We start from the raw sequence: 15,977 nt of genomic DNA on the forward strand, positions 1-15,977 counted from the left end.
ACCTGGCTGCCCTTCCAGCCCTTTTTGGGATGTTGAGCTCGCTGGGTGACAGTTCCCGCTGCTGGGACCAAGTCAGGATCTCCCACCAAGCTTTACAAAAGTTATTTTTGGTGCTTCCACCCCACAGCTCCTGCTCTGGATTGATGCTGTACCACCATCACCAACCCCATTCATATCATCCTTACGAATGATCAGCAATGAAGTTTTTCATCAAAGCCAAAAAGGCTGCAATTTCCCCCAGAATAATTCATGTTGGGTTTTTTTTTTTCCTGCCTCCATTAAAACGCTTTGAAATGCAACTGAATCCCAGAACTCAATATGCAGGGAGGGAAAAACAATCAAGGATTGCCAAACAATTCTTTTCCTAAAATCCAAGTGATTTACCCCTACTCATTCCCACCACCATCTTTCCCGCTTTACTGCAGCTTCAAGAACGAGACAAAAAGCAAAGGAAGGGTTGAAGCATATAAAAAATAACTGTAATATTTTATAACAAGAAAACCCAAGCATTTTACAAAAAAGGATACACGATAAGCCAGGAACTTTAGTGCTGGGATCAGACTGTGCTGATCTACTCMAAAATCCAAAAAGCTGAAGTTTCTGTGCCTTTTCCATGAGTTTTGGCTGTGAGGGTGGGTGAAAGGCCAGYCAGGTCGTGTGTGTTAAGTTTTAGGTGGTACAGCAAGAGCTGAGTCTAGAAACCCKTCAGTCAACACTCTGGAAATGGAGATGCTCTTCATGCAACGAGTTTGGGAAATGTTTGTGTGATTTTACAAGAAATGAAGAATAAATGAGGCCTTGAAYTCAACTGATACAAAACRGGGTGCCCAGAGAAGCTGTGGCTACCTCATCCCTGGGAGTGTCCAAGGCCAGGSTGGACAGGGCTGGGAGCACYCTGGGACAGTGRAAAGTGTCCCTGTCCATGGCAGGGGTGGAATGAGATGGGATTTAAGGTTCCTYCCAACCCAAACCACTCCCTGAGCTGTATGATCCTGCCCCAGCTCTCACCTCTCCAGTACCACCTGAAGGAACACAGAGCAGGACACAACTGAAGCCTGTGTTAGTGTGCAGGAAAATAAAACATTTTCCTCCCCAGCCAGAACATGTCACCTTCCACATGAGAAATCCTCAAGTCCAGAATTCCAGCTGAGTCAGGTTTAGAGAAAAACACAAATCTACCCAGCAAAGCAAACACCCTCTGAACCTGCAGCTTCCTCTGTTCTCAGAGGGAGGCACCACACGAGGAATCACCTTGTGAGTGCTCAGATCTCAGGATACAGTGATGGGCAGAGAGTGGGAATCACAAGGCAGAGAAGCACATGGGGCTGTCCAGCACTTCCAGCCAGGCTCACAAGGGAATCAGAGCTGGGAATTGTTTCTCTGGAAAGAACCAGGACTGTAAAGAGGGTGATGGTCATTCCGATATCCTGGGATGAACCCCGACACAAGAGACCTGATCTGAAGGATCTGAACGATTTCCCTGCACTCCATGGAGCTGCTCACTGGGAAGCCAGAGCACTTCCAAAGCCRTGTCTCCATGAGCTCACATCCCCAGGGAAGGTGCAGATACCTCGTTGCTTTGAGAGAGCGTTTATTGAGCATGCAGGATCCATTCCAACCCCTCATCCTGAAGCTGCAATTTCCACAGAGGTTCCACACTGCAGTATCCCACTCTCAGGCTGTGTGGMAGCATGCACAGGGAAAACAGGGAGTGCAGCATGCATGGAAGGGGGAGAATTCCCCCAAATGACAGGAGTGTAGCCACTAATAAATGTAACATGGAATATTACAGAGATCCAAGTGTGACTGAAGGAAGTGTCTCTTTGGTGGAGTTCTTGTGCAGCCAAGTTTTGGTAAGAGAGAAAAAATCCCAGACAAACAAACAGTGAATATCCCTATTCCATCCTCAAATTTTCATCTCAAGGCTGGAGGCTGAAATGGGAATCACCCTGAGGCACAGATCYGTGCTGTGCCTTACCTTCCATCCCCAGGACAGATAAGGACGTGTGGAACAGGGATAAAGCCTGGCTGACAGCTCAGTGGTGTCCCCAAGGCCACATGGAGTGACCCACCAGGGCTGTGCTGATGCTCTGCCCCGTTCCAGACCATTTTCCAGCACATGGAGAACCTTTGATTGTGAACACAGAGCTGACCTGGGCACTTGGCATTCCAAAGGGATCCCAATGGAGGGAGCAGAGTGCCCGTGCTCTGCTTTGTCAGCATCATCAAACACAGAGTCAACTCCCTAAAAAGGGCAATTTCCTGTGACTGAAATGCCCCACAGACCTTCCCACCCACCCCCATGTCCAGCCAGTGTATTCCAATCTCATCCTTTGGAACAAACCTGCGCTGTAATCCCAGCTGGATTTCAGCTCTTACCAACAGCCATCCCTGCGCTGTCCCGACAGGCCGTGGCAGTGAAACAATCTGAGTGGGGGCTGTGACACGAAACGTGGGCTCAGTGACCCCCAAACCACGGGCTCAGTGGCCCAGGGAGTGCCCTCAATCCATAGGTCCAACACAGATCGTGCACGGAGTCAGGCTGAGTCCAGGAGTCCCAGGAGAGCACCAACTGCGCCGAAATAACCCTGAGGAGCAGATGGGAACATCCATTGAAAATACCTGGGCACACACCTGACATGAGAACAGCAATACCCAGAGAATCATGGAATGATTGCAGTTGGAAGGGACCTTAAAGATCATCCAGTCCCACCCCCTACCATGTGCAGGGACATCTTTCACTCTCCCAGGGTGCTCCAAACCCCGTCCAACCTGGCCTTGGACACTTCCAGGGATCCAGGGGCAGCCACAGCTTCTCTGGGCACCCTGTGCCAGAGCCTCACTACCCTCACCAGGAGGAATTCCTTCCCAATATCCCATTTATCCCTGCCCTCTGGCAGTGGGAAGCCATTCCCCTTYGTCCTGTCACTCCATCCCTTGTCCCAAGTTCCTCTCCAGCTCTCCTGGAGYCCCTTTAGGYCCTGGAAAGTCTCCCTGGAGCCTTCCCTTCTCCAGCCTATTACACACGCAATGTAACTTTGACAATATATAAAGGACAGTGGAAAGATACAACTACAGGAAGGTACTTTATAAAATATAAAATAATATAAATATAGCTGTGGCTSTAGCAGCAAAGCCCTGAGAACCTCCTGCACCATGTGCACCCAACAGCTCCACAGTAGCTGTTTCTAGAGCGCTCCAAGGATTTGTCTTTTGCCACGAGACAAAATGAATTTTAGAAAGGAATTTTACCTCATGTTCCAAGAAAAGTGCTTTTAACTGTCCCTTTGACCAGTAGTCCAGGGCATAGGCCAGGAGCCTCATGGAGATGGTGTTGATCCGAAGGAAGTTGCCCACAAAGACCACACGATTGATGTTCTGTAAGTGTTAAGGGAAAAAAAAAGAGTATTAAGGCTAAATTCTATTTTCTATTGCTTGTAATGATGAAAACCCCATGTGGGGAAGGGTCTGGAACAGCTGAGGGAGCTGAGGGGCTCAGCCTGGAGAAAAGGGGGATCAGGGGGGACCTTGTGGCTCTGCACAACTCCCTGACAGGAGGGGACAGCCGGGGGAAATTGGGATCTCATCCCAGGGAACAGGGACAGGAGAGGGAACGGCCTCAGGCTGGGCCAGGGGAGGGTCACATTGGGAATTAGGGAAAGTTTCTTCCCAAAAAGAGTGGTCAAGCATTGGCACAGCTGCCCAGGGCCGTGGTGGAGTCCCCATCTCTGGAAGGATTTAAAAGCCATGTGGATGTGGCACTTGGGGACAGGGGTCAGTGGTGGCCTTGGCAGTGCTGGGGGAATGGTTGGACTGGATATCTTAGACGACTTTTCCAAYCTAACTGGTTCTGAGATTCCATGGATTAAGTGCCTGCTTAAAGTGTCTGGCACAATGTGCAGAAAACCACCCACAATTCCATCAGAAAGTAGGACCAGGTCATTTTAAACCAGGCTCTTCCTCTGATTCTTCCACACTACCCAGAAATTCCCAGGTCAAACTACGCCTTTCTAACTCAGGAATTTGAATAGAATAGCTGATTTTCCTATGAAATCCCTATCCTGCCTGGGAACACTGATCATTAAGTGCTATCTCCCCCCTCTCTTCCCAGCTCTGGCCTTTGACTCATGAAATAGCTGAGTTACTCCACAGTTAAACTGGGTGGGGGGGAAACYAATTAGGAGCCCATTAACAAATACAATTTTTAAAGTAGTGGTATCTTGGATTTAAACCAGACATCCAGCTTAATTTGTCCATCCCAAAATAGTTGTCCTGATCCACGCTTGAAGCATTTTTTCTCCAAAAAAATTCAGTTCCTCTTATTGAGGAATCAGGATCAAGACTTACCTGCTCCTGCATGTGCATCATTCTACGGGTTTTTCTTCCCTCCCCACAGTGATTAACACTTTCCCTGAACTATTCAAGATCCTCTTTTTATTGAGCTGAGCTCCAGAGGAAGGAATCAGCAGATATATTAYGAGCAAGGCTGTTTAGGACATGTCTTGCCCCGTCTTGGCTGCAATGAAGCCAGAGCCAGAGGAGTCAGGAGGGTGCAGGATCCCATTGGCCCATCCCATGGACACAGGCTCAGGATGGAGTGCAGAGGAGGTCTCTGCTCTTTCATAGCCCTGTACAATGCTGCTTGACATGAATGCAACAAGGCAGCACTGTAAAGAAGCTGAAAGCACAGAGATCCAGCAACRGCCGTGGCAGTGGTGGGACTTGGCCAAAAAATCCAGAGCAACTCATAAAATAATCACAGGGAAAGATACCCAGCCCCTACACCCTCTGTCCCTCCTTTCCTCCTCTCCCAGTGGTGCCCAGAGCAATGTCCAAAGAGAGGCAGGGTCCTCAAGCAGGCAGCAGAACACAGGTGATGTTTCAGGCAGGGAGCAAGGGAAAAGATTCCCAAAATACCTCATTAAGGGCACACATCCGCGCTATGGAGCCAATGTTGTTGGTGATGGTGATCAAAGTAGCCCTGGCCAGGTCCTCTTTGCTGACAGATTCCCTCTTCTCCTTGCTCATCATGTTTCCAAAGCTGTGAAGACAGTTTTGGGGTTAAAGGTCCCATCAGAATTCCAGGAGAAAATGGGAACTGCTAATTTAACCAAAGTGATTCATCCTGATGGATCGATTTCTAATTTTAAAAAGCATTACTATCAATAACTTGTATCTCTTAGGAATGGCTGCTCCCACAAGGCACCAAAATGCAGTTTTTCATCCTTGCAGGATCTCCAGTGGAAATAAAACCAAAATGAGAAGCAGGCAGGGCATTACCTGGATGCCACAGCCCAGCCTGGCAGCCCGAAGCGCTCGTAGTCTCCCCCGTAGATGTCCCGCACCAGTTTGTCCACTTTGGTGCTGTCCCCGTGGGATGCCATCTCCAGGGCCTCCTCAAACGTGGAGCAGCCCGTCAGAAGGCAGCAGAGGCCAAAGAAGGTTCCCCCTCCAAGGCTGCAAGKAAAGCAAAATGAAAATGAAAGCTCAGATTGTTCAGCTCTGCATCCCTGTAGACTCAGATCATCCCATTCCTGGCTCAATTTTTCAGGSAGAACCATCTTAGAAGAGCAGCATTTTCCTTCAAGTCTGTTCCTCTCATGTAACTTTACTGCCTGTAAGGAATCCCTCGTCCTCACAGCCTTCTGCACAGGCCATGGTGGTAAATAAGACATTAATTTTCTTATTTTACACTGTCCCAGCACTCAGAGATGTTAATCTTAAAATAAATATTAATCCTGGGGGTAACTGGACTGTTAGGGAAAAAGCTGGGGAAAAAGGTCTGTCCTGTTCAATTTACAGTGCACAGATSCCAATAATGATGTACAGTACGAGTAAGAACAGTATTGAGGGGCTTTAGATTTTTTTTAATTAGTATCATCATCATCATTATCATCATCATCATCATTATTATCATAATTATCACTATTATTACTACTATTACTTTTCAGGGAATTCAGGGAAGCTTAAAGCCAGATAACTCTTTGTCTTTGCCTGGACACAAAAGCCTCATCTTCAAGATGGGCAAGAACTGGGGAATTACTGCTTTGCCATTATCCCACCAAAACCAGGCAACTTCTGCAAGTCAGGATGGAAATATCAATTTCTTGGTTCAAAGCTAGGAGTTAACAATCCCAAACTACGTGCTCTCATAAAATAAGTAAATAACACCCTTAAATTCCTGCAGGAGGGCAACTGAAAAAACAGCTCCAATGAAGACTGGCTGAAGTAAAGACACCAAAAGATGAAATCCAGATTCTCTCTTCCATGTGGAATGTTTGTTGGTAGGGAGAAGGGACTGAAGTAAGAGCAGAAGACACCCYCTTTATTGCAGTTTGTCCCTGAAAATGTCATTAACAAAGCTGGAATGTGCTCCAGACCCTCAAATCAAACTCCCTTTAACCCCCAGCACTCACCTGGTGCCCGTTACCCGTTTATAGTTGTCTTTGGAATAGACAGCCAAAATGCTGACCCCTGAGCCAATGTTGACCAGAAGAAGAGGATAGGGATTCTCCAGGTTGAATGGGAGCTTCTGGCACCTCTCATTATCCGTGGGGTTCTCGTAATAGTAACACTCAGAGTGTCCATTGAAGCCCACGGAATCGATGTACAGCACTCCTTTAACCAGGCAATCCAACTCATCGAGCTTACAAAGCTCAAGGTCACCCATCTGGTGGGAAGGAAAAAAAGAGGAATATTGAAGAAGCAGCCAGGGATCTGAAGGGTTTATGCTCAGGGCTGGAAAAAKGCATTCACTGTTAGCTCAGTGCAGCTTTCTCCATGCTCCCTGCAGAGGCTGAGGGAGAATGGATCACAGGAGAGCAGAGACTCTTCAGCATCCCAACCCTCAGGTGTGGAACAGGGGAAAACCATCTGGATCCACAGATGGACTCAGAGAGAACTCCAGCAACTCCCACTGGCCTGATTTAGACCCTGATGCTGAGGCACTGGCCTGAAAAGTCAGCAAAAGTGAGGAGGGACTTCAATTGTTTCACCAAAATATCCCACAAAACCCATCCACAGGAACATCAAAAAAAGGTGAGGAAGTTACAAAATCATTTYCCCCTCATGTCACTGCCTTGACCACACAAACTGGGTATCAATAAAAATTTCTTCACAGAAAGGGTTGTGCTGCCCAGGGCAGTGATGGAGTCCCCATCCCTGAAGGAATTTAAAAAACATGTGAATGTGGCACCTGGGGACATGGCATAGTGGTGGCCTTGGCAGTGCTGGGGGACCAGTTGGATTTGATAATCTTAGAGGGCTTTTTACCCTTAATCATTCTATAAAAGCCTCTTTATTTGCATTTTTCCAAGCCCTGACTAAACMAAGTGTTTATCATGCATTTTTCACCTATGAACAAGGATCCCACTTAGAATGAAACCTCATGATGATGTCAAATCCCAACTATGAAATTCTGACATTGTTACATTGACAACCAAATCTGCCTCAACCTCAACCAGCTCATTCACACAGGTGTTAGAAATGAAACCAGGTGAGCAAAGGAAGAAAACAAAGCAGGAGAAAGACAGCAATGAGAAAAAAAGAAATCTCACAAGACTGAGATTAGCACAAGGAGAGCTTRCAAATAGAGAAGAAGACGTGTAAGAAAGATCATTAGTGAATAATTTTAGAGTTACATTCAGGACAGAAAGTGTTTTAAGTGGGAKATACCAACTTGACTGCACATGCCAAGTATAATTGGAGTTAGGGACAGCGTCAAAGTGAAGATTTAGAGAAGTTTTAGAGTGTGCAGAGAAAAGTTTTCTAGTTTTAAGCCTTCAAAGAAACGTCACTACCAGATCCTAATTGTATAGAAGCCAAAAATGCCTACTGTGCGAAAGTCCTGCTCAAATTTGTACGCTCCACCTCCCGTGGCACATAAGGTAGTATGGAGGCTCGAGAAGTGCTTTTCGCTTCCCATTTGGATAAAAGCAGGCATGTCATGAGTAGGAAAGCGTATAAAGTGCAGATTGCCTTTACGTCCACACAGGGTAAGGTCCTTGAGCTCAAGGTGCACATCCCGAATGCCTGTGGAGCCATARGCTACGTTTGATGTCAGGTATTTGCGGATGCTTTTGAGGTTTTCCACTTCTTCYTCTTCCTCTTCGGCGGTGATGTCCTTGGGTTCAAAATAAACCAGCTTGACCAAGGTTCCTCCGATGTCCAAGCCAAACCAGGGAAAGACTGGAGAGAGGAGACAAAGAGAAAATCAGACAGGGTATGGCACAGCCATAGCAGGAGCACCTTTCTAGTGGAAGGTGTCCCTACCCATGGCAGGGGGTTGGAACTAGATGGTCTTTAAAGTCTTTTTGGTCTTCCCACCCAAACCATCCTGTGATTCTATGAAAATAGYTCTAAAATGAATTATTTCATGCAGATCTCTAAGGAGCCATGTGGTCTCTCAGTTTTCMTGAATGCTGGCAGCTTGGTCTGTCTTTGACAAGAGACCACTCTTGCTCAGATCCCTCATGTTCAGGAGCTCCGAATATTTGCTGTACAACACTCAAACACTGACAGCCCCTGCTGCAGGTCTGACAGCAACCATATCCCTGCCAGATCCTGCTGCAGGTTTAATCCCCAGCTATTCCTTTTCCCAAATTCTGAACCAGAGCCAGAGCCACGGATAACACCAGTGCTTTTACATCAAAGGGATGTACAAACGTTCCCTAATTACAACACAGAGCTGAGGTAGATGAGTACTCTAAGATGCCGCAGGGAAACAAAAACAAATGTCTAATTGGATTATTTTATTAGTCAAATTCCCCCATGGTACAAAATATGCATCAGTGTCAGGCCCAGCAACATTTACAGCTGTGTTAGATAATGAGCTTCTTGGAAAAGATCAAGAGAAACCCCTGATCTGATGGAATCTGCGATTAGAGCTGGGAACTGGAACAGATTAATATCACTATTAATGAGCTAAAGGAGGCTGGAGCTAACGAGATGCACAAGCTCCAGAGCAAAGGGAAAAATGTAGCCACATGTTAGGGCTTATGGRAGCAGCATTCAATCCTTATGGTGTGTTCCAGAAGGAAAAAAGGAAGTTTTAGAAAATAAACCTGAATCATAGAATCATAAAGATTGTCCYAACCATTAACCCAGCACTGCCAAGGCCACCACTACCCCATACCACCAAGTGCCACATCCACATGGCTTTTAAATCCCTCCAGGGATGGGGACTCCCAACACTGCCCTGGGCAGCTGTGCCAGGGCTGGACACTCTAAATTATCCTTCACATTCAATCTAAACCTCCCCTGTCACAACTTGAGGTCATTTCCTCTCCTCCTGTSCCTTGCTCCTGGGGAACAGAGCCTGACTCCCCCTGGCTGCCCCCTCCTGTCAAGGAATTATGCAGAGCCAGAAGGTCCTCCCTGTGCCTCCTTTTCTCCAAGCTGAGCCCTCCCAGCTCCCTCAGCAGCTCCAGACTCTTCCACAACTCATTCCCTTCCCTGGACATGCTCCAGCATAGATGTTACAATATTCCTATGGAAGAGGATCTCAGGTTTCAGTAAAATTCCTAATCTGCAAACAGATTAAGGGTGGAACATAGAGAACCCCTCATTCCACTCCCTTTGGAGCAGGAATCCCTTTTATCAGGCTCTTCAGGGAACAATCTTTGCACAAGCACCAGCCTGACAGGTTGGAACACACGTACTCTCCAAGGCAGATTTATCTGGTGGCTGTACAGGCTATTCCAGAGCTTTCCAGCTCCCARGAGCTGCTGGCACCRGCAGCTCCCARCAGCATTTTTAATCCACCAAGTTATTTTTATGTATTTCCATAGAGGCCACCTCCAATCATCACCAAAGGAAATACTGAAAGAAGATGCAAGCTCTATTTGCAGAGACACATCCAAATCCCAATTGCTCTCCATTTCTGAGGCATTTACTTCAAACAAGAACAGACACAAAAATAACTTTTCATGAATGAAAGGGAAAGRAATCTGAATGGCAGCCCAACAGAGGGAGAGAACAGGAACGATCCAAGGATTTTTACACAGACAGCGGGAAGACAAAAGGGAAAGGCTCTAAACTAAAAGGAGAGATTTATGTATCAGCATGAAATTCTTCCCCATGAGGGTGGGGAGGCCCTGGCACAGGGTGCCCAGAGAAGCTGTGGCTGCTCCTGGATCCCTGGAAGTGTCCAAGGCCAGGYTGGACAGGGCTTGGAGCACCCTGGGATAGTGGAAGATGTCCCTGCCCATGGCAGGTGGTTGGAAGTAGATGGTCTTTAAAACCACCCAAACCATTCCATGATTCTATGATTTCTGGAATCTATTTGCTCCTGTCAGAACAGGCCATTTGATTTCTGCTGAAATCTACACTCGATTTTTTTTTTTAAATATCCCCACCATTGTATTTAGACAAAATCCTTCCCCAAACTCCCTCTGCCAGGCTATACAGGGGTAAAAATGAGGAGAGAACAGAGGATAAGCACCCAGAAATGGCCTCACGGAGGTGCAGCAGGAAAGACTAACATCCAAAACCCAATGCACAGTGCTCTGAACCAGGTGCCTGAAAAAGCCACAGTGGCTGCTCCATCMCAGGCTAACAGGCTCAGCTGGTGGCACATGCACAGCTCCAGTAAAATAACATATTTGTTTTAAAGCTGTTTGTGAATTCACACACCAAACTCCTACGCTCAGMGACACAAACCTTTTACATTTTAGGGCAAACACCACCTGGATCCATCAGCTTAGGCAGCTTTCCTGGTCACAAAAAAAAAGAGAGCAGCTCCTTGGAAACTTCATCCCATACTCAGCGCCATCAAGAGCTTACATTTTTTAATAAACAGAAATTTAGATTTTATTTGGGTAGAACATCAAACAAGGAGTTAAACCACATCAGTTATCTGTGTCACCACTAACAGGGAAACAGGAATGATGCCAGCAGAGCTGGAAGTAACTGCAGCCAGGCTGGGTTTGGGGGTCGCTATCGACACTCAGCACTGGCCCTAAAAAGAAAATCCAACCCYCCTGAGCTGGGATACAACTTTGAGAGCTGCCTCACACATCCCTGTGGCACTGGCTGGAAAGGCTCCACGCGGAGCAGCTGGTGCTCTCCATCTGCCAGCAGCTTGGCTGTACCTTCCCTAAGTCACCAGGGATAAATTCGAAAAGACAGCCTATTAAGGTAATTAACTTACACCAAATGATTGTTAATTATGGATCTCTCGTTATATACATCCCAGCTACAGGTTAAGAATCCAAGGAARAATCATGTGAGCTCAAAATTAAGTACTTTTTTCCTGTGCTGCAAAGGATTCCCTATGCAGTAGCACCTGTTGCAAAACTCAATCCATTACAGGGACAGAACTTCCCTATAAACCCTTTTTTGTAGAAAGGGGAAATGCCACACAAACAAGAGAAGGAAGGACATGAAGAAGTGGTTTTTTTTTTTTTTTTTTCTGACACTTACAGGAAGTCATCCAACAGGAACATATGAGACATTGACAGCTCTTCCATGTCTGAGAACTAGAAAAATCCAAGGGAGGGAGGAGGAAGCTCTCCTGGATCAAYGCCATCACCATCTGCCACCAACATTTCTCCTGAAATACTGATTTTTTTTTTTTCCCATCAGATGAAAGCCATCCAGAGATTTCTCCCTTGTAAGCCTCTGAAACAATTTTTCCAAGAGAGCTGCTGCAGATCTCGAGGAGCAGCAGAACTGCTGGCATCCAGGAGCCTCTGGGCATCCCCGAGGCTGATTTTGCTCAGTCAGAAGGTTCTGCTGGAATAACCAGACACCAGCATGAATGGCCAGGGCAGGAAATGTAAATGCTGTATCTCATCACCTCCTCCCTGCTGCTACTTGGAGCTCTCTGTGCTGGGAAGAGCCTCACACGTCTCCTTTCCAAATGCTCACCAGCCAGAGAACAAGGGAAAGGATGGCAAATCCCTATGCTGGCACGGGGCAGAATATCACTGTATGGACYTCTGGGCTCTCCTCCTGTCCAGCACCTTCTGGGGAGTGTTTAGGGTTCCTCGGGTGTTTGTGCATTCCCAAGAAAGGCAGGAAATCCTCTGCTCTCAGCTCCAAACCTCCCGCAATCTCTCCCCTTAAAGAAAGTCTCTGTTGCTTTGTTAGGAGGATGAGAGCCACTAATCCCACTCTCAGTGAGTTGGGCAGAGAAGCTGTGGCTACTCCATCCCTGGAAGTGTCCAAGGCCAGGTYRGAGCAACCCTGGATAGTGGAARGTGTCCCTGGCCATGGCAGGGGTTGGAATTAGATGGTCTTGAAGGTCCCTCCCAACTCAAACCACTGGCCTGGCAAACTCTTGCTTTCCTTGAGCACAAACAATTATAAAAGCAGCTCTCTCTGTATATTTTCACATCAACAGCTCTTTGTCTTAAAAACAAACCTTCTTCTCAGGGACAGATCTATGGATATGCAGCAACAAACAAAAGATTGGTCTGTGTGCAAAGTCAAGGGCTCACAGCTCCAACTAAATAATCCCAGAAAAGCTCAAGGATACTTCGTGTGCCCATGGCAAGAGCCACCCTCCCTTCCAATCCCTTTTGCAGTCAGACTGTAAAATCTTCAGGGCAATAAAAAGAAACTGCCTTTATCTGATATGTAAATTACTTCATAAAATTGGACACTGTGTAAATAAAAAAGCCCTCAACAGATTTACTCTGGAAGCTACAGAACTGTCAAGATGAAAGAGGTGATATAATTAAAGATCTCCATGGTGGATTTTCATCACAAAACAAGCAGCTCRAGTTGTATTTCACAGTGATCTTTAACTTCTGAGCCAATTATATCAGGAGCTAAAAAGATCAGTCTGATGATTTAGTTCAGTGTGTGACAGCACCTCTAGGCTTGCTCTGAAATATTCAATATTATATTTTAATAGTGTTATACCATGCTGGAAATTTTACAGCTGAGAAAAAATACAATTCATTAGCATTTAATATAAAGTGACACTAAGTCTACGTCTCCTCTCATGCCTCAAAACAGTCTCTGATAGGAATTCACATTTCATACACCATTCCAAAAAAGAAAAAGGTATTTAAACATCAAAGYTTGAATTCTGTACTACAAAAGAGGTGACAAAACAGCATTTTATTTTTCCCTTTTCTTGGACACTTTCTGTATTGAAAATTTTAAGTCATGTGTCCATTATGTCTTTGCACGATTCTGACAGAAGATCGTAAAACTTTAAAAAAAGGAATCAATTGAAAGGAAAAAATATTTTTTTCCTCAGGTAACAAGCAAACAAGCTACAGAAAGGAGAAGCACATTTTGGTAACCAGGAAAATAACCTAAACACATCCATGTTGAGTATGGCAAAATTTCAGGAGGAACAAGGAGTGGAAGAAGGGGAAARGGGAGAAAGCCAATGAACTGAAATGCTGATCTCTTTCTCTTACAAAAAAGTCATTAAAAAAACATCCCCCTGCTCATTATGACATGCTTGTCATCAGGTTTCTGCCTGGCACTTCACCCCGCCCACAGCCACAGTTCCTTTAGAAGCATAATGGGAATATCCTCTTTACTTATCTGGGGTCTTTCCAGTCCAGTTTTTAAGTGCAGATTTCAACAATGGCATTGATAAYTCAGTACCAGAAAGGAATTTTCCTGTGCTGCTCCTGGAGCTGATAAAGCTTTTGAGTATGGCATGCCTGCCTGCACTAATAACCCYTTGAAGCTCCCCTTCCCAAGGTAATACTCCAAAGCTTCAATAAATCTCCATGTTTTCAGGGACACTTCTCACTTCTTCCTGAGAGCAAGAGCATCCTTGACTTCTCCCCCTTCTCCCAGTGGCATACTGAAAACTCCAGCTACTGCAGTTAAGCTCCTCAGYTCCTGAAGTGCACCAAGAAATATTTCCCAGAATCATTCAGGTTAGGAAAGACCTCCAAGATCAATTCCACCTGTTAACACAACATTGTCATCTTCACCCCCAATCCATGTCCCCAAGCACCACATCCACATGACTTTTAAACACAGAATTTAAATTTCCAGGGAATTTAAAAGCCCCAGGTGCAGGAAGGCACACAGCTGAGACGCTGGGTGCACTATTTATTTCAGATCTATCCCAAATCCAGTCCTCTTCCCAGATCTCTGCAGTGAAACAGCCCCAACTGCACATTACAGGCACAGAGGGACAAGGAGGAAAGGGGATCATGARTCTGCTGAAATCCTTTCATTCCTGRGGAAGCAGGGCTCATCTGCCAGGGCATCTGCCAGCACAGCCAGGCAAGACAAGCCTCAAGGTCACCCAGCTCATTTGCCACAAGCCAGCAATGACAAGTGGGAGCTAAAGGAGGAAATTTTTGATCCCACGCCCATTAAGTGCTTTCCTTTCATTTTGGCTTGAGTCTTCCTTAAGGTGGGATGGAGCATTTAAACTCCAAAACACAATTTACTGTGACATCAAGCATTGTCCCTGCTAAGAGATGCACTTKCTGCAGCACATTTCTCTTCTAATTATCAAAAGAATCATTTAGGAAAATCAGACTATACTGTAACTCTGAATCGCGCCCCGCTGACCTTCCAGACTGGATGCAAATCCTTTCTTGGAAGCTGCCAGAGCACCTGTTTTCCTTAAAGTATCCCATGCCACTCTCAGCACCCAACCTTAATCCACATGTTCCAGAGAAGACACAGAAACTGCCCTGAGCAAGGCAGAGGAGAATCATCACTTAAAGAAGAGCTCTGAGTCCTCCCTCATTCTCATACCAGAGATCTCCTTCACGTCCCTGCAGTGTTTTAACTAACAGGTCTTTAATTAACAGCCCCATGAATCCCTATCCCTATTTTTCACACTAAGGGCAAAAGAGAAGCTCCTTTTTTCACCAGCAACCAAAAAATAAACAGGAACATTCTTAAAACTCCCCACGAATACAGTAACAACATCTCAGCACTGCCAGTCACAGCCCAGATGCAGCAGAATCCCGATCCCTGTTTTCAGCCCGGACTCCTTGATCACATCTTTTTAACAGCTGTGCAGGTATTACGGAATTACACCGAGGCTGTTTCATTTTCAGGGMATGGCAATTTCCTTCCAGGAGGAAAGACTTCAGAAGAAGCCAAGGAATAATTGCTCAGTTCCTCCTCAAACATGGCTGAAGTCAGTGACAACCACGGCACCTGCAAGGCAGCTCCTGCTGCTCCCAAAATGAAGGCTGCCATCCATTTTGCTGTTTCCAGCAGGACGTTTACAAATGTGGTTATAGGAATGCGTTTTTCTTCCTTAGAAAGCCTGGTTTGAGCTGTGTGCTGTTCCTGCCAAACCTGTGGGGTTCTTCCCTCCCAGAATTTAAACCATTCCCTTTGCTCTCCAYTGCTTTGCTTTCACACTTACCAGTCCACCCCCACAACCTCAAACCCTGGGTCTCCCATCTGTCCAGCTGTTTTTTTTTCCTCACCCTCTGTCACCAGTCACCTTTCCTGCCCTCCCATCCAAGGTGCCCAATTTGGGCACCTCATTATCCACCATACCCCCATCCCATGTCCTACCCTATCAGAAGATGTCGTCTCACCCTAAACCTCCCAGAGCTCTTAGAGTTCTTGTCCCATCCTTCACCCCAACCTGCTAAGCCCATGTCACTGTCCCACTGTGTCCCTACCATGCTGTCCCCAAGCCTGCCATGATGTACCCATGCCATCGCCCCACAGTGCTGTTCCCAAGCTGGCTATACTGGATAAACCACCACCCCACTACGTCCCCTCCGTGCTGTTCCCAGGCTGGCCATACTGGATAAGCCATCACCCCACTACGTCCCCTCCGTGCTGTTCCCAGTTTGGCCATTCTGGACAAGTCACCACTCTCCAGACCGGCCATGCCGTGCCCATGTCACCACCCCACTGTTGTCCCCAGATTGGTCACGCTGTACAAGTCCTCAACCCACCGTGTCCCCGCCGTGCTGTCCTCACACTGCCCATGCTGTGCCCATCTCACCGCCCCCACCGCGCTGTCCCAGTGTCCCCATCGCTCCCCGCTGCTCCCCCAAATCCCCCCCGCCCCA

At 46.6% G+C, this 15,977-nt stretch overlaps 1 protein-coding gene across 2 annotated transcripts; it reads right to left on the minus strand.

The window, feature by feature from the left end:
• Positions 1 to 455: 455 nt before the first annotated feature.
• On the minus strand, positions 456 to 15,928 carry PANK2 (pantothenate kinase 2). Of its 2 annotated transcripts, XM_057369311.1 has the most exons (7): positions 15,861 to 15,928; positions 7,835 to 8,187; positions 6,417 to 6,670; positions 5,281 to 5,457; positions 4,918 to 5,041; positions 3,253 to 3,378; positions 456 to 2,588 (listed from the first exon to the last, which is right to left on the minus strand). In XM_057369311.1, exons 1-7 carry the CDS (start codon positions 15,892 to 15,894, stop codon positions 2,538 to 2,540), a joined length of 1,119 nt encoding a protein of 372 aa, XP_057225294.1. In that variant the 5' UTR covers positions 15,895 to 15,928; the 3' UTR covers positions 456 to 2,537. The 2 variants fall into 2 exon arrangements, with proteins under 2 accessions (XP_057225294.1, XP_057225295.1); XM_057369312.1 differs by lacking the exon at positions 15,861 to 15,928 and having other exon boundaries at positions 7,978 to 8,037.
• Between the last annotated feature and the right edge of the window lie 49 nt (positions 15,929 to 15,977).

Source organism: Malurus melanocephalus, unplaced genomic scaffold (assembly GCF_030028575.1).
Source record: "Malurus melanocephalus ecotype Western Australia unplaced genomic scaffold, MMel_1.1 scaffold_107, whole genome shotgun sequence".
Lineage (NCBI taxonomy): Eukaryota > Metazoa > Chordata > Aves > Passeriformes > Maluridae > Malurus > Malurus melanocephalus.